General features: G+C 39.2%; 1 protein-coding gene across 1 annotated transcript in view; it reads left to right on the forward strand.

The window, feature by feature from the left end:
• The window catches only part of Polr2A (RNA polymerase II subunit RpII215), a 364,959-nt gene that overhangs the window by 82,612 nt on the left and 262,796 nt on the right, over positions 1–19,551 (forward strand). The window contains exons 7-8 of the mRNA XM_067137935.2: positions 2,365–2,586; positions 3,032–3,289. Coding sequence (XP_066994036.1) covers positions 2,365–2,586; positions 3,032–3,289 — 480 coding nt within the window. The remainder of the gene's footprint in view (positions 1–2,364; positions 2,587–3,031; positions 3,290–19,551) is intronic.

The raw sequence follows: 19,551 nt of genomic DNA on the forward strand, positions 1-19,551 counted from the left end.
TACTTTGAGAACCTGTGGTAAACCATATCAAGCCCAGATTTTTGTCTTTTGAAAAATATTTCATACGTAGCCATCCCACTAGAACTCTTTCTACCTGTTAGAACTAATTAATGATGGCAACACTTGTACGGGAAACTCACATTTAATACTTCATAAATATCTACAAACACAACATTAGAAAACTTCAGCACAAAAGGTAGTGTTTGCTCTGAACTGGTGATGAATGGAATGGGGGTGGTCGCAGCTCCTGGAACTATAGCTTGTCTGGCTAGTGATGTCACAGCCTCTAGTTGGCAGCCACAAGGCAGCAACGCTCGCATAGGTCAAATGGGATAGCTCTTACTATAGGGTCCTTTCATCTTCGTCTGGCATTACGTGATCACGGCTGATCAACATGGTGGAATCCCACTCCTCTGAAATACGTCTTTTTATTGTCAATGGCGATGAATTCAGCGAATGTTGTACCAGTATCAGATTGTTGCCGGAACTCCTCCCATCCGTCGTCGTCTTCTACTTCATTTAAGGAACCAAATTCACACTTGACTAAGCAGTTCGTGGTTGTCGATGAAGGACAACTGTTGCACACTGTGTAGCATCCACCGCATTACACTTGCGTATTTCTCCCGCCAGGGCGAGTAACGCACAAGTTGGTTTCTGTAGGCCCATTTCAGAGATGAAATTATAACTTAATGTAGGGGCTGTAAGTAGCTCTTAGTGTTGGCCAGCGGAAAACCACGACATACAAGTTTTGAGATTAAATTATGTTTGTGTGCAGCACACTCTTCTAACAGGAGAAATGTTTTTCTGTCTTGACATGCCATTTTTGCACTCAAGGCGCACAAGCCACTCCTGAAACTGTTTGCCCATCATCCAGGCCTTGTACAGAATGTGCTGATGCCCTTGAAACATCATGGCTTATTGATCTTTATTACAAGGGGAGGAAGTCTCGCTTCTGTCTGCATTGCAACCGTGACCCTATAAGGCCTTTTGGGCTCAGCATTAAAAAACAATGCAGTTTCGTCAGCATTGTAAATATTGTTTGATGCGTATGAATTCTCACAAAATGTTGGTATCACCAGTGCTTACGGATTCTGCTTCTCCACAAACTGCCTGGCACGTGATATTGTGGCGTTCCTTAAAATACTGAAGCCACACATTTTAACACTGAAACTCCAGTCCCATTTTTGGCGCCAGTTCATTCATATTCGCCTTATAAACCTCGTCTTCGACGGGGTTGTTGTACGCTTGAAGATGCTGAAACCACTCTATCAATTCCACTTCCAAATCAGAGTGTGTAGCTCTGTGAATGCGAATTGTTTTGTAGCATTTGTACCCTGCATTTCTTGAGTTTCTGTGCTCTCAAGAATTTTAAGAAATGTTGAAAGGTTGGGCACAGGAATTTACAATTCTTTAGGTATTTCAAGTTTTTTTCCTTTGTTTACATCCCTTACCATTTTTATATTTTCACTCAGTCGTGGAAGTGTACTGACACTTAACAATTTCACAATACAAACGAACATGTGTACCCTAAACTAAAATACTGTAACAATAAACTAAAATAATATATAACAACTACGAAGTACAGTGGAACCGCGATTATCCATTCCTGGAAACAACATTTTCCCAGATTACTCATTCAAATCACGTGGTCCTGCGAAAATCCTCATTAAATCATGTTGTAAAAATTCTGCAATATCTGTTCATCGTAGAAACAAATTCCCAGATCAACCGCTCAAAAATTTCAGTCCCATCAATGCTAAATCCTCAATCAAGTGTTTTTCAGGCAAATGTATCTCATGAAAGGATGGCTACGACATCCCTATGGATCTTGGCGTTAACGTCCCATCATTGCGATAATTAGAGCAAGTACTGTACAAGGATAGCGATTGGTGGTGAACTTGAATAAAGGAAGCATCACATTCGGCTGGTATTGTTTAGGGAATCTTTGGAAATCGTAAAGCAGAGAGTGGTCACAACAATGGGAAGGAGACAACGCATTTCAACAGCTCTACTCGAATACAAAACTAGTTTAGATGTTTAGTTTTGACTTAGAAAAAAAAAATTATATATCTGAACAGGTTTTTGGTACTTCCCTCAGGGCACTTATATAGTCACTGGATTTTCAGCCAGGAATCTAAATTGCTTGTTAACTCAAATCTAGTACATATATTTATACAGGTGCTTGATGACTAACACAGGGCAAACAAAGTAAGGATGGTGAAATCCAGTGTGTTTAGTAAGTCCTTTCATTGTGTTGTACTGATGACCTACTGTGTATGCTCTTCCTTTCTGACATTTTGTATTAGCTAATAAATGTATTTTATACTTGTTTTCTTTCCATTACATCGATTATGTCTATTTTAGAGCCATGCAGAAATCTGGAAAACCTTTGAAAGCAATAAAAGCTCGTTTAAAAGGTAAAGAAGGTCGCATTCGAGGAAACTTGATGGGAAAGAGAGTTGATTTCTCTGCTCGCACTGTCATTACGCCAGATCCAAACCTTCGTATTGATCAAGTTGGTGTTCCTAGATCAATAGCTCAGAATATGACCTTTCCAGAAATTGTCACGCCATTTAACATTGACAAGTAAGTATTCTGTATTTGTTTGATAATAATAATAATAATATTAATAATGATAATAAAAATCTAATAGAAACTGGAAAAGGGAAATTGATAATAATCTTAAAGACTCAGCTAATGTATTAGAGGCATTTTGAATTGATATAATTTGGGTCGCATGCATGTCTGTTTTGACATTGTGTTTTACTTGACTTGACCAGGGAACTGCAACTGTATTGTTGAAGGTCAAATAAATTTGGTAGGATGAATACTTCATTGTCACCAGAGATCTTTTCATTGTTAATTATTGCTATACAGTGGACTACATTGACTACAAAGTGCTTTGATCTTTACTGTGCATTGCTTGAGGTTTTTATTTTTAATTATTAGTTTATTTTTATCAGTTCTACATTTGTGAAGTAGTATACCATACATTTTTCTGTATGTTTGATATGTGCCCTTTGTTGTTTAGGATGCAAGAATTGGTGCGAAGAGGAAATTCTCAGTATCCTGGAGCTAAATATATTATACGGGACAATGGGGAGAGAATAGATTTGAGATTTCATCCTAAGTCATCTGATCTTCATTTACAGTGTGGATACAAAGTAGAAAGACATGTAAGAGATGGAGATTTGGTCATATTCAATCGGCAACCCACACTACATAAAATGTCCATGATGGGACACAGAGTGAAAGTACTGCCTTGGTCTACTTTCCGAATGAATTTAAGGTGAGTCAGATACGGTACAGTATTTGTTCATTTTTTTAACATTACTGTATGACCAGATCATTCGGTTAAGATTAATTTTGTTATGATAAAAGTAGAACCCCTATTTAACGTTTTTACAGGGACCAGATATTTTAAACTTTAAATAGGGGGTTTACCTTATCGAGGTTTCAGTAGAAGCACACCTTTTCAGTCAATACTGGTCTGCATTTAGGACAATTGCTCAGGTGGCAGATTCCCTATCTGTTGTTTTTCTAGCCTTTTCTTAAATGATTGCAAAGAAATTAGATGTTTATTGAACATCTCCCTTGGTAAGTTATTCCAATCCCTAACTCCCCTTCTTATAAACAAATATTTTTGCCTAATTTGTCCTCCTCAATTTCAACTTTATCTTCTTCTCCCTTGGTAACTTATTCCAATCCCTAACTCCCCTTCTTATAAACAAATATTTTTGCCTAATTCGTCCTCCTCAATTTCAATTTTATCTTCATATTGTGATCTTTCCTACTTTTAAAGACACCATTCAATCTTATTCGTCTTCTTAGCGTGCCTGTCCGCCTCGGACGTTGGCGATCAACTTGGCTATTCGTCTACTAATGTCATTCCACGCCATCTCTCCACTGACAGCTCGAAACATACCACATATGGCAAATGTAAGAAATTTCTCTACCACCTGTTCAATACATCTCAAAATGTTAGAGTTAAATCCTCATTAAAAGATGTAAACTTGAACATTTTGAATTGTATTGAATAGGTGGAAGAGAAATACATTTCTTACATTTATCGTAAGTTACTTTCAGTACAGATTTGCTATGATTTTCATTCCTTCTAACATACGAGCAGCTTGTTTTCTTTCTCCCAAGTCTTCCCAGCTCGAACCTTGCAACATTTTTGTACTGCTACTCTTTTGTTGGAAATCACCCAGAACAAATCGAGCTGCTTTTCATTGGATTTTTCTGGTTCTTGAATCAAGTAATCCTGGTGAGGGTCCCATACACTGGAGCCATACTCCAGTTGTGTGGTCTTACCAGAGACTTATATGCCCCCTCCTTTACATCTTTACTACAACACCTAAACACCCTCATAACAACGTGCAGAGATCTGTACACTTTATTTACAATCCCATTTGTGTAAATACCCAAATGGAGAATTTTCCTTATATTAACTCTCTTGGTGCCAGGCGGTAGGGTGAACATCCACCCTTTAAATTGCCAGAGCCGATCTGGTCGGCCGTTAACAATTCAGTCGGAAGTTGCCAGAGCCGATTACATCGGCCGGCTTAAAATTCTGTGATATACATAATTTTGAGGCAACCTATAGTGACGTGCATACTTTTGTTACAACCTGTAGTAAAGGGGCTACACGTTATTGTGTGCCTGGCCTTCCTTTGGCAGTTCTAAGAGGGTGTTATACCTTTCACAAGAGTCGTTTCCTGTGTTTACAAATACCGCTAACCGGTCAGTAAGAGATTGCTCCTTGCAGTGAGTGGATTTGTGACAGGAAAATGACATGTTGTTCACGTGATAATTTTTCAGCAGGTATTGATGACAATAAATTAATGCAGTATTTAGAACAGTGCGAAGTTTTGCCTGGTCCTGAGGGTTGGTTCGAGGTTCACTCAACCTAAGTAACCCTAAGTGATTGCAATTGAGGAGATATCTGAGGGTGAGAGGGCGACCCCGGTCTGGAAAACCAAGAATAATTACTGAGAGGATCCGTCTCACTGACCATGATTCACCTCGTAAACTGCAGGTACCGAACTGAGCAGCGGTTGCTTAGTAGGTCAAAGAAAATCACGGCTTTAGTGCAATACACATCTTAATTTAGTAAATTCTGTTTTATTGTAAAATTATTTTTCTAATATATACTACAACCGAAAACGAGAAACTATTTTTTCTGAAAACAAAAACTATAATATCAACTACTATTTTTTACTTATTTAATAATTCAGAATTATTTTAATACTGTGTTGTCTGCACTTAGAAAATGTGTTGTCAGTATTTGCCAAACATCGATGCATACACGCGAATTTTATCGGTGAGTAAAATTGTCTTGTTTTTATTAGTGACATATGTTTGAATTTTTATTTTTTACGTTTTTCTTTTTCTCGTTCAAATTAGTTATTCTATAGAATTGTATTTAGAAATACATTATACGTAATTACGTATATTCTTTTGTATCGTAAATTATTTTTTCAAAGTAGATATTGAGAGAGAAAGTGCGAAAAAAATTTTCTCTTCCTAAAAATAAACGTTATCTTATTCTACGTAGTCGATATGTAGAAAATTTCATGCAGGTATTTGTTATACACTGGTAGATATACGCGGATTTTAAAATACATGTATTTCCACTGAAAAACGGCCTGGCAGTTTACAGTAGTAGAGTGGAGGCCGAGCTCTGGCCTCTTCCAGCTGATGGGGAGCGGCCGACCAGATCGGCTCTTGGCTCCAAGAGGGTTAACATGTAGGTACTTACAGTGATCCCCATAAGGAACTTTCACCCCATCAACGCAGTAATTAAAACTGAGAGGACTTTTCCTATTTGTGAAACTCACAACCTAACTTTATCATCATACCATTCCCTGCTGTCAATCTTGCAACAATATTGAACTCATTTTGCAGTTGCTCACAGTCTTGAAACTTGCTTATTACTCTATACTGAATATCATCATCTGCAAAAGGCTTTATCTCAGATTCCACTTCTTTATATAAAGCAAGATGTCCTGACTGACTGATAAACGCACAGCAAAACCTACTGGAGGTAACTGCATGAAAATTTGAGGACGTGTTCCTACCGTAGCTTAGATGCGCACTAAGAAAGGATTTTTAAAATTCCTATTTATACGGGTGAGAAGGGGTGAAATGTGATTTTATTTTTTGTTGAATTTCTCTGTTTCTGTGAAAAAATTGTACTTATATTCATTGATATATTTATTTTCATATATCATAGATACTAAGTTAAGAGAAATTTTCAAAATTCTGATTTTAAAAGGGTAAAAAGGGGTGATACGTGGTTTTACATTTGTGTCCAATATCTCCATTTAAAAAAAAATATTGTTCATATATATTCATTCAGTCTTCCAAATCATCTCAATAGTACAGCAAAAATCTTGCATTTCTTGAAAATTCAACGAAAATATATTTTCAAGATTTTCCGGATGAAATACTTCCTTGTGCGCAGGAATCGTTGGCTTTTGCCAATTAAAAATGGCCACGGCGCTTTCCAACGTATAAGTTCATGCGCCAATTCACTCTGCTTCTGTGTATTTTAAGACGGTAATAAACGAAATCCTTAAAGGAAATAAAATACAAACTAAATCCTTAAAGGAAATAAAATACAATTAACATTATATAGGCCTACATATACGAATGTTTGTGAGTGAATTCATGAGACGTTGCATTACGCTGCGCTGATAGCGCAACGGTTAATTCAACGGACTACTGACTGCAAGAATGGAGGTTCGAAACTGCCTGTTGGCGGCCTTTTTTTAACACAGGAATATTGTTTTATCAAGGAGATTTATTACAGTTTTATATTTTGTTAGCGATTTATGCAGCCGCTTACAGTTTAAATGAATTGTTTCATTCGTAACAACTATTAAAACAGGCTAGGCGAAAGCAGTACCAATTCGGCACGCGCATGCGTCATTAGCAAAGTTGTCTACGGTTCGAAGATATGTCACTCATATTGACAATGGAGAGACCAGAGGCAACTTGCATAATACTGTTGACCAGAAATTGAGTGTGATAGAACTCTTGAGCAATAAGGGATTGAAACTTGGCAATGCTTGCTAATAACTACAGTAAAACCTCGCTAATTCAAAGTCGTTGGGACTCAAAAATTGGACTTCGAATTACGTGATTTCGAATTAACTGCCAATTCGCAATTCAGAAGAATCAACCCTCGCCGCGTTACAAAATATTCTAAGGCCCGTTACTGCATGCAGTTAACCTTGATTCACAGTTTATACCTTTCCAATGCTATGAAAAAAGAACTATTTCCATTGCATTAACAGTATTCAAATTATGCACTTGGATATCTCACTGGCAAACATAACCTCACGCAATGAAAGAAAGAATTAGCACGATTCAAAGACGAGCAGAAATCTATGCCGGCTCCCATGTGCAAGTGCTTTATTTATTGGATTACTATACTGTATGCATTTTAGATGCCTTGTATTTACACAGAAAGTACCCGATGCCCTTAAAATCAAACTTTCTTATGACTCTATCCTTGTACGATTTCCCGTCATGGTACTTCTCTCGTTCTTCATTAATGATAATAATAATGTTATTTGTTTTACGTCCCACTAACTACTTTAAAGGTCTTCTGAGACATCGAGGTGTCAGAATTTAGTCCCGCAGGAGTTGTTTTACGTGCCAGTAAATCTACCGACACGAGGCTGTCGTATTTGAGCACCTTCAAATACCACTGGACTGTAGGGTTGGGCACTATGTCCCTGTTTCGGCACAAGGTGCCGGTGCACAGTTATGTTCCGTTGTTCCAGAACACCAAGTGTAAATTGTTCCGAAACATTCTCAAGCGAGCCGGAGACACTGACTCGCTGTCCCATCAGAAGCGCCACTATGCACTGCCCTTCGCCTACTAGCTGAACTGTGCAGCGGGCGCACGGGACGCGGGACTGTAACATCGCAGTGTAGAGAGAACTTCGAGAGGCAACATTACATGCTCCGCGCCAGTGGGAACTGGGAGTGTGCCTGTATGGAACGTGCTGTGTGGTGTGTGCCTGTGTGTAGTTATGGCCATGGTCCAGCATAAAGCTGCAGGGAACGTGAACGAACAGTCGGAACACTGAAATTCGCGCCCAATAATCACGTTAAAGGCTGCTATTAGGTTAAGATTTTTCCGGTCAATATCAAATACACATAACACGGTTACAATGGCAGTGCAGGTGTTTAAAAGTAACCAACTCAAGAATATTTTCACCAGTTGAATGTATTGGCCTGTATTGTGAGTAATTAGTGAGTAATTAATATCTCGAAAATTTCCCTCAACACTTTCTCGGGGATTGACGTTAAACATTAATTTGGACTTTAAGGAAACTTTTTTAAGCCCAAGAAAAATATGGGTCGTCGCTTTGGAATTAAAAATATAACTGGATGAATACATTGTTGTACTTTCCTGCTGTTATGCTGGGCGCACATTGAGAAGCAGTTGGCCGCAGAGCAGGGAAGAGCAGAGCAGAACAGCACGAAGCTTACGAAATTGCGAAGTGGACGTGAGCGCACATTGCCACGCAGGGTCTCGTCGGTTTTCAGAAATGACATGTTTTCTTTAGACTCTGTGATACTGGGGCATCCAGTATAAAGAGGCTCTTTTTTCTTTTTCTTCAAGCATTCGCGATTTTTCTCATTTTGTTAGTCATCTTCACAATTTCCCTTGTGCTGATGGCAACGCGGTTATTCAGCTGAAGACAATCGCAATAAAAACAAACATCTTCGCCAGTTTACAAGACTGAACAATATTTCTGTGTTACCGATGTTCGGCGTTCATATGGACTAAGCAAAGAATTTAATTCATGATTATTTTTTATATTTTTTACGTCGCACCGACACAGATAGGTCTTATGGCAACGATGGAATAGGAAAGGGCTAGGAATGGGAAGGAAGCGACCTAGGCCTTAATTAAGGTACAGCCCCCCCCCCCCCAGCATTAGCCTGGTGTGAAAATGGGAAACCACGGAAAACTATCTTCACGGTTGCCGACAGTGGGGTTCGAACCCCCTATCTCCCGAATGCAAGCTCATAGCAAGGCGATCCTAACCGCACGACCAACTTGCATGGTAAATTCATTAATAGGATCACAGTGGGGGAGAGGGAAAAATATGTATTTACAAATGTACTGCTAGATTTTCATCTAGTTGTCACAAGACACAAGATACTAAAATCAATCAACATTGACAATCTGTTGTGAACGCGTTTGCATTTATATTTGACAAGACATGATAAATGATTTTCCGTATTTATCTCTTCACATGAATGTGATGATGGATGACGGCGATGATGCTCTCCATAATCAGCATTAGATCTTTGTCTTAAATTCTATATGTTGCGAGAACTTGGGTCATGGATTGTTTCATAGATATATGAGGATTACATTCTTTTGTTTGCTGTTTAACGTCGCACTAACATATCGAAGGTTTTCGGCGACGGAAGAAGGGTGGAAGATTGGGAAGGTAGCGGGCGTGGCCTTAATTAAGGTACAGCCCCAGCATTTGCCTAGTGTGAAAATAGGAAACCACGGAAAACCATCTTCAGGGCTGCCGACAGTGGGGTTCGAGCCCACTATCTCCCGAATGCAAACTCACAGATGCGCGACCCTAACCGCACGGCCACTTGCTCGGTGGATTACATTTTAGGCCTTTCTCTAAACTACCTTGTCACGCAGCGTGAATAAAATGATTTATAGCCTAGACTGTAGTGCCTTATTCCCCGAATTTACATACCGATTTTCATTAAATTCTGTTCAGCCATTTACTCACGAACATACATACATACGTTCATATATACGTACATACTGCATTGCAGTCCACATGATTCACATAGTACCTACAAAACATGGTGAGACTGAATGGCTGTGGTAATTTTCTCCTCCATTTCTTAACTAACTGCGTGACACGTGCGCAGGAAACTCTGTTTCGAAGACATCGCGTGGTAGGCGGAAGTACGTGCAGAACCGGCCTGTCCTGTCTGTCAGCTTGCGATGGTGCAATGATTTGTGTGGATTATAAAAATCTGCTCTGCGCTGCACTGCTTTAGCTGCTTCGCCTGCGTCCCAATGTGCGCCCCGCCTTATGCTCTCTGCACTTCGAATTCCTTCCCTCTCAACTTCAATTTACTTTCTTCAATATCTCGAAAATTTTCCTCAACAATTTCTCGGGGATTGATGTTAAAAATTAATTTGGACTTTAAGGAAACTTTTAAGTCCAAGAAAAATACGGGTCATCGCTTTAGAATTAAAGATATAACTGGATGAAAAAATGTTGACACTCCAACACAGGGCGGCACACAGCCGGTATCGACAGGCAGACACAGCCAAGGCCAACTAATCTATCTAGTGCGGTCTTGGCACAGCACGTTCGGTTCAGGCACATTCCAGCTGAAGCGGAGCATGTCCTGTTGCCTCTCGAAGTTCTCTCTAGGACGCAGTTACAGTCCTGTGTCCCGTGTCTCGGCACTCCGTACCGAAACACTCCGCCTCAAGTTCCTAATGTTGCGGAACAAGTGAAAGTTCCGGTCTGCCTAACTCTACTGGACTGAGCCAGGATCGAACCTGCCAAGTTGGGGTTAGAAGGCCAGCACCTTAACCGTCTGAGCCACTCAGCCCGGCTCTTCATAATTGTAAACACTTGCCGCGTCACTAAGTATTTTAAGACTCATTAATACATGCAATCACCTTGATTCACAGTTTAAACCTTTCAGAATCCATGGAAAAAACTATTTCCAAAATATGTCCAACAAGGTGCATTTACAATGTTCAAATAATGCACTTGGATAAATCACTGAAAACATAACCTCGTGCAACAAAAGAAAAAATTACACAATTCAAAGACTAGGATAAATGATGCTTGTTTTCCTGTGCAAATGCATTATTTTTTGGATTTTTGTACTGTTTGCATTTTTAGATGCTTTGTACTGGCATGGAAAGTGCCCGACGCCCTTAAAAAATTGTGGATTATTGAACTTTCCCATGATGAGGGGATAAAGTATCTCGCTTCCATGTGCATTGCAACGCACTACAATGACCCCCATCCCCCTACCCTTGTACGGTTCACCGGCTGGCACTTTCTCCTTTAAAACCATAAGACCGTTTGGGCTCGCATTAAAAGAAAGCAATGCAGTTTCATCGACAATGACAATGATGTTCGGTGCCTACGAATTTATTATATGAGCCATGCTTTTTTCGTGAAATGTCGGCATCGCCTGTGTTCGCAGATTCTGTTTTTCCGCACCCTTCCTGTTGCGTGATATTACAGCGTTCCTTAAAGGGTTGAATACAAAATAATTCAGATTTCATTCAATCAATCAATCAATCAATCAATCAATACTGATCTGCATTTAGGGCAGTCGCCCAGGTGGCAGATTCCCTATCTGTTGCTTTCCTAGCCTTTTCCGAAATGATTTCAAAGAAATTGGAAATTTATTGAACATCTCCCTTGGTAAGTTATTCCAATCCCTAACTCCCCTTCCTATAAATGAATATTTGCCCCAGTTTGTCCTCTTGAATTCCAACTTTATCTTCATATTGTGATCTTTCCTACTTTTATAGACGCCATTCAATCCTATTCGTCTACTAATGTCATTCCACGCCATCTCTCCGCTGACAGCTCGGAACATACCACTTAGTCGAGCAGCTCTTCTTCTTTCTCTCAGTTCTTCCCAACCCAAACATTGTAACATTTTTGTAACGCTACTCTTTTGTCGAAAATCACCCAGAACAAATCGAGCTGCTTTTCTTTGGATTTTTTCCAGTTCTTGGATCAGGTAATCCTGGTGAGGGTCCCATACACTGGAACCATACTCTAGTTGGGGTCTTACCAGAGACTTATATGCACTCTCCTTTACATCCTTACTACAACCCCTAAACACCCTCATTCAACTTAGCAATCATGAAGCGCAATGTAGACGCACCGAAGTGAGTGTAAGTGCGTAAAGCTAGGCCTCCACGTTCCGGAACACGCGTTCTATTATGACGCGGATAAATTTTGAGTTGAAATTACTATGTAACATGCTATTGTTTCGAATTAAAAGTCTGAATTTCAGTAATGGGGCCGACATTGTACTTAGAATGATGAATTATCCATATTTCGAATTAAATAATTTAAATAACATGCAAAACTGTATCTCATGTTTCCGGGAACGACAGCTTCTTCGAATTAGGCGGGGTTTTGAATTAACCGATTTCGAATTATCGAGGTTCTACTGTATTTCTCCTCAGAAGAGTACCAACATTTCATATCAGAAGATACAACGTACTGGTGTGTGATATTTCAAGGAGACAGCTTAATAACAGACTGCAGCGGGATAACGTCTTTTTCACGCACACAGCATAATGGCAGTAGCTTATCTAAACATTAATGGTGAAGTGTTGCCACATAACATTGTTTCTATTATAGGTGATGGTGAGTGTCTATTTAGATCTCGTTCTTACATTTTATATTCTACTCAGTTATGGCATGAAGAAGTTCGTGAAGCTATTGTTTCGTAAGTTGTTTCCATGTCCCCCTCTGTGGTGTAGTGGTTAGTGTGATTAGCTGCCACCCCCGGAGGCCCGGGTTTGATTCACAGCTCTGCCGCGAGACAATTCAAACGCGATATGAGCAACATCACCCTGGGGTCCGAAAGAAAGACGATTACGTCCATGTAAAATTAAGTTTCATTCCGGGATGTCTTACGATCCTGAAATTAATTAGGAAGATAACAGCTTGATAACCACTGGTACAATGATCCATAAATTCTGCAATGCTCTCAAGTTGAAAGATGAAAGACTAGGCATGTGTTGCGATTCTGGCAAGGTTCAGCTGCCACCACTCTAATCCCCACCTGAGCCATTGTGCAGTTACTAATGGGTGCCCATCCAGATCATGGTAATTTTTTTGATCGAATTAGAAAATATAGCAGCTATTTTCAAATTACGTCTTTTGGTGCTAAGCAAGGCTTTATGCCAACTTTCAAAGTATAAGGTCAAATTTAGCATTCCATAGGCAGTCTGTTGCCAAATGCTCATCAAGATTCTGGATTTTTGCAGATTTACTTTAATGAGACGGGTAATGAAATATTAAATGAAGCATTGCTTACATATTTTGATGCAGAAGAAGTAGAGTATAAATCTGTCGACACGGTATTACAAACGGACGATGCTGTCAATTATCCAGTAGAATTCCTAAATACTCTTAATCCTCCAGGATTCCCATCTCACAAACTTCGTTTGAAAGTAGGAGCACCTGTAATGTTGTTACGTAACCTCAAACCACCTAATTTGTGCAATGGCACTAGATTACGTGTGGCGGGGTTAAGAAAAATAATAGAACTACTGTTATTATAGGGTGTTCTCCAGGAGAATTTCATTTAACAGCGAACTCGGAATACACATGAAACTTTTCAATTCCGGCCGAAGCCGGGACAGGAAAACACACTATTTACGTTCATGTCTTACATTTCTTACGAAAGTCGAACGCATAAGGTTGGTTCGGTGCCCTTCATAAGAAAATGGAAAATAAAATAATAAAATGGGACATTACTCAACTATGACGCGAGCGAAGCTGCGGGCAAAGCGCTAGTTGATATATATATATAAAAAAAAAAACATAAAGGTCCTATAAGAAAACATAAAGGTCCAATAATACTGCCTTGGGGAAGTCCCCTCTTGATTATTACAGGGTCAGATAAAGCTTTGGCTACCCTAATTCTCTGAGATCACCGGTTGAGTTGGCCATGCAGTTAGGGGCGTGCGGCTGTGAGCTTGCATCCGGGAGATAGTGGGTTCAAACCCCACTGTCGGCAGCCCTGAAGATGTTTTTCCGTGGTTTCCCGTTTTCACGCCAGGCAAATGCTGGGGCTGTACCTTAATTACGGCCACTGTCGCTTCCTTCCCACTCCTAGCCCTTCCCTATCCCATCGTCGCCATAAGCCCTATCTGTGTCTGTGCGATGTAGAGCAACTAGCGAAAAAAAATTTCTCTGAGATCTATTTTCTAGAAATATAGCAACCCATTCAGTCACTCTTGTCATGTCCAGTTGCACTCATTTTTGCCAGTAGTCTCCCACGATTCACCCTATCTGATGCTAGAGACAGGTTAATCGCGATACAGTTTATTTGACCTCCTGAATCCAAGATATCTGCTATATCTTGCTGGAATAGTACAAGTTGAGCTTCAGTGGAATAAACTTTCCTAAACTGGAACTGCCTTCTGTCGAACCAGTTATTAATTTCGGAAACATGTCTAATGTAATCAGAAAGAATGCCTTCCCAAAGCTTACATGCAATGCATGTCAAACTAATTGGTGTGTAATTTTCAGCTTCATGTCTATCACCCTTTCCTTTTATACACAGGGGTTACTATAGCAACTCTCCATTCATTTGGTACAGCTCCAGAGATCTTTGCCTGTATTAACATAATTTGTACCATAATATATTCACAGTGACAGCAGTAAAACAAGGAGATATCTACCCTACACACTGTACTGTAAAACAACTTTGTACGGTTTGTGCTGAAGATTACTGTTATTGTGTTAATCTGTGCTATCTAAGCAAGAGACCTGTATTGCACTATAACTAGCTTTGGCTCATATTGTTCTTTGAAAAAAAATATTAAATCACATGAATAAATGCTTGGGCATGCCCTAACAAATTTGTTCCTTTGCACCATCATCAGATAACAGACCTATACTATTAACTGACCCCAACTAAATAATTTTTGAAGGTACATACATAAGGAAGTGTGGTTTCTAGGCATCTTCATTAAACACTTGTTATGCCTTGCAGCATTCAGTCTGCAAGCCTCTGCAAATTAACTGTTTCCCTAAATCCTCTATTTGTAACCAACTTCATAGCTTCTTTTACAATGACCGGCAAAGTTAATGTTGAATATTAATGAAAATAATCAATGTTAAAACAAGTGTTTCATAATTAAACATGCTGCTGCTGCTGCTGCTGTTGTTGTTGTTTTATCTTATGGCTAGCCCGGATTCCAATCCATCAGCTTTCTTGCGTTCCAGTATAGTTGAGTGAGATTTCCTGAATTTCTGGCTGTCACATCATGTTTGTTGCAATGTAGCAGGTGATCCTTATCCATTTTGCTTCCAGGCTCATGGCAAAGTGTGCATTTTTTGGATCTTGGGGTGTTGATTAGTTTCAGATGAGCAGCAAGACAGTCATGGCCGGTGTTAAGTCTGAAGAAGGCTACAGCTTCTCTTCTTGGTTTTATTTTATACTGGTCCCTTTAGCATCAGTATCCTACCATAATTTGGTTTCTGCTGTTTTCTTCACCATTTCTTCGTGCCTGTTTTTAATAGTATTTTTTGGAATCCTTTTTGCTGACATAAAATCAGTCTGACTGGCAGGTTGTTGTAGTGTGGTACATTTTTTGGCTACTCTGTCTACCTCTTCATTACCTGTTATACCAACATGAGAAGGAATCCTCTGAAATGAGATCTGTTTGTGCAGTATTTGGATGGTTTTTATCATACATAGAATTTCTTTCAGTTCTTTGTTTTGAAACTTATTTGACAAGATGGCTTGGATGGCTGCTTTTGAATCTGTAAGGATAACACCTTTTTGGTAATCATTGTTTATGCCTAATAACTGTTGTAGTGCATGGGAAATTGCTTTTATCTTTGCATTGAAATTTGTTTTCTTTTGTTCTAATGGGAAGTGGAGTGAGAAGAAAGAAGAATGAATTCCTGCCCCACTTCTGTTTTCCTTGTCCTGTGAGCCATCTGTATATAATTTTAGCCCTTGATTAGATGGATATCTTTCTTCTATTGTACAGAGGGCCAGCTGTTTTAGATCATATGGTGAACAGTCTTTCTTGCAGGCCTCTTCTAGCAAAGTAAGATCTGCAGTCACTTGCATATATTCAATGGGGTTGACTGACATGCAGAGTGGTTCAAGTTTTATTTGCAGATTGCTCTTATTAATATATTGGGGCTAGTAACTGATCCATTAATTTTGCCAGTTGGTGTAGTTGCACACCTATGAAAACTTTGTCCCTCTCTTAGTTAAAAAATTGTTTTGAATGTTATTCAGGAATATGTTCGCTATTATTCCTGATAATGGTGAACCTATGGTTACACCTTCCTTTTGACAGATTTTTGTTGGTGAATGCAAAACTTCTTCGGTTTAAGGTTGTTCTTATATTGTTATACGTGATTTTATATAAAAGTCTGGAAAGATACCAAACTCTCACAAAAACACATTAAAATCATTATGAAACAGCAGTCTGTTCGTTTAAACATTTTTGTGGATGTTTTCCAAACAGCAGCTTACTGTACTAATTAGCACGTATTTTCTAATTCCAACAGTCTGAACACGCATATTCATTTCCATTCTTAAAAATTGTAATAGCATCACTCTAGAGGCTTGTGGCTTCCTACTTCAAGCGGCGTCGCCTAACCTAGGTTTACCACGCATATATTATGAAAGCATATTTCAAGCTCCCTGTAGAGTGATAACCTTTTCACTATAAATTTACATGAGAACAACCTTTCTGAAATTTAACAAGGCGCGAAAGTACATAACCTAACCTCTGAAATTAGTTATGCGCACCACTGTCCCTTGAGAAGCAGCATCACATTCTTATTTTATTTCAGTACGTAGTATTAAAATTAAGCAATCGTTTACTTCAGCCTTTAATTCTAAGGAGCTAACAACTGCTGTCATTGTGCTTATTGTGAAAACATTGTCCCGATGTTTGTTTGCATCAGTCGAGTTTTGAGGAGAGCCAAGACTTGGCTCGCTCATGACGCTCGTGCGTAGCGAGGAATCTATTTGATAAGATGATCGATCGCATTTAATACAAATGCTGGAGTAGATGTAGTGTGTGTGAACATTGATAACTGATAAAAAGTACTGCTCAAATTTGCCGTAATAATGGATGAATCGGTGAAAGAGGCCTCATTGTAAACGAAGGATATTGCACAGATTAATATAGGAACATTGTCCTTAAAATGGAGGTTCTCTTCTACTGTACTACAGCGGCCGTGGTCGGAATTACATCCGAGTTGGTCATCTAAGTCCTAAGTGCCCGCGCTTTAAATTCCTCTTCTGCCTTGAATTATCCTTAGCCAGCTTATGAAATCTTTTTCATAGGTTCTTAATATCCCATAACCAAAACGAATAGAAACAAATATTTGAGCATTTCATCATTTCCTTAATGCTAAATACGGGTTTTGCCCTATTGTGAATAACGTTAAGTTGAATATAAAATTGCATTGCTCTTATGGAATAATTGAAATTTCTTCCGTTAAGTGCGGGTTTGCACTAAATAGAGTTCGCGCCAAATCAGGTTTATACTATATATGAGTTTAAAATCTCTCTCTTATAAATGATAGTTTCTCTTATTATGTCAATTTCTTTATTCAGCATGGGTGCCTATATACAGTAAAACTTTAAGACGTTTCTGCAGAGGACAACAAAAAAAGAACATGTTAGGTGTGAAAACGTACGATTGAATATATGAATAAAAACTATCTAACAGGGATCTGGAAACACTAGATACATTTTTTCCGACATGAGGGCATCTTAGGTCGTGTATCCACGGGTACATTGAAAACAATATCTACTATTTCTAAAGTTGAGAGGAAGGTATTAACAGGTGTGAAAAACATGACAGAACAAACATGAAAACCTTTTCTGCTGGGGCATATAAAATAAGTGCACTGAAAGGTGTGAAAAACGCCAGACAACAAATATGAAAACGTGCACGGGGGCCAGTAAAAATTTGTGATGCGATAGGTATGTTTATATGTTCTTAATCGAGTTTTAGCTACTCTTCACTGTCTGCCTTTGTAGCGTAACGGTCAGCACTATTAGCTGTCGTCCTTGGAGGCCCGGGTTTGATTCCTGGTACTGCCAGAAATTTAACAATGGCAGGAGGGCTGGTATGTGGTCAAAATGGTACATGCAGCTCACCTCCATTGGGGGTGTGCGTGGAAAGTGCTGTGCCCCCTCAGGACGAGGACACGAATTTACATTTTACTGCACCACTTGACACAAAATACATTTCTAACTTCTGAATGGAAAGCAAAATACAAGCGCAAATGGGCTTGCTTTGTTATTCAGCAATCTCGTCGCTAACCGGCAAGCAAAACTGAAAATTCCTGAGGCTAACGGCTTGCTCCATGCAGCTGCAACTTGTCCTGTTTAGTTCAGGAATTCAAGGCCTTTTCCCATAATCATGCAGCTGTGGCGACAGCTCTTACCCAAGTTGGAAATCATGTTTCTTTCACAAGGGTTGATAGTCCATTTTCAGGGCTAGGAAAAATGTAATCATACTAAGCGGTAATAGTGAAAATTTGTGATGCTGTGAAGCGAGGTATATTTTATATTGATTCAATACGAAGAGAATCAGGACTTTGATTTTATGACGTGCTAAGTGGGAAAATGTGTTAATGAGGAACAGACTTCAGGTTTCACTCTATATACATAAATACATCTTCATTATGGACTGTATACCTTTCAGCATTCAGTTTGCTAGCCTCCACACAGCTTTCCTTCTAAGTCAAAAGTGCACAAAACCTGTGAGCGCTCTGCTGGTGCAACAACAGCTGGTGCAGCACAACCATGAGACACAGCCTTTGCAAAATGTAATAGTGCACTTAAAAAAGCTAATGAAGATTGTTTCGCGGACACTGACACTTCAGTCTTTCCTGTTGATATCTTAAAACTCACTGGACGTGAAAGACCTATCCAGTGACAGACGTCTTTTATTATAAGAGATCTTGTTCAAAGCAATCTCTCCAAATCAGCGTGCTGATACATAGCTATTGGTAAAATATGTACGAACAGCTTGCTGAATCTAACTAGCTAAACCAATTACTTGTAGAAGCTTATACCACTAGTGGAGGATTGTAATCTGCTGTTTGGGAGCTGTCTAGTATCCTCCTATCAGTTGAAATTACCGTATTTACGCAAATAATCCCCGCATATTTTTTAAAAAATTCAAGGCACGAAATTGGGGTGCGGGTTTTATTTGCGTCAAGGTTGCCAACACGCTCCTGGCTCACCTAGTTTTCGATGCTGAGTGTACAGTTATGCTTTGTGCAACTGTAGATGGAAGAAAACTGTCCCCGTATGTCATATTTAAACAGAAAGCAATTCAGACTTTTAATTCTAAACTGACTTTACATTTTTTTTTAAAATAGTACCATATTTTACAGAGTAATTTAAATTAAAAATGTCTCCACGTCACGATAGAACGCGTCTTCTGGAACATACAGCGGTAGCTTTCCGCACTTTCACTCACTTCGGTGTGTTTCACAGTTGAAAATGGAGTGAAATCGTAATTCTTTGCATTCAGCGTTTTAAGGAAAGCCACAATATCATGTAGCAGGCAGTACGCGGAAAAGCAGAATCCGCAAAAACTGGTGAGGGTTGGCATATCTGAATTACAAGATGGCTGTTAATTCGAAATCACATAATTGGAAGTCCAATTTCTGTATTACAAAGACTTTGAATTAACGAGGTTTTACTGTATCGCAAAACTAACATCAAATATTGCCGGTGTGTCTATTTCAAGAGTTTACA

Source organism: Anabrus simplex, chromosome 1 (genome assembly GCF_040414725.1).
Source record: "Anabrus simplex isolate iqAnaSimp1 chromosome 1, ASM4041472v1, whole genome shotgun sequence".
Taxonomy (NCBI): domain Eukaryota; kingdom Metazoa; phylum Arthropoda; class Insecta; order Orthoptera; family Tettigoniidae; genus Anabrus; species Anabrus simplex.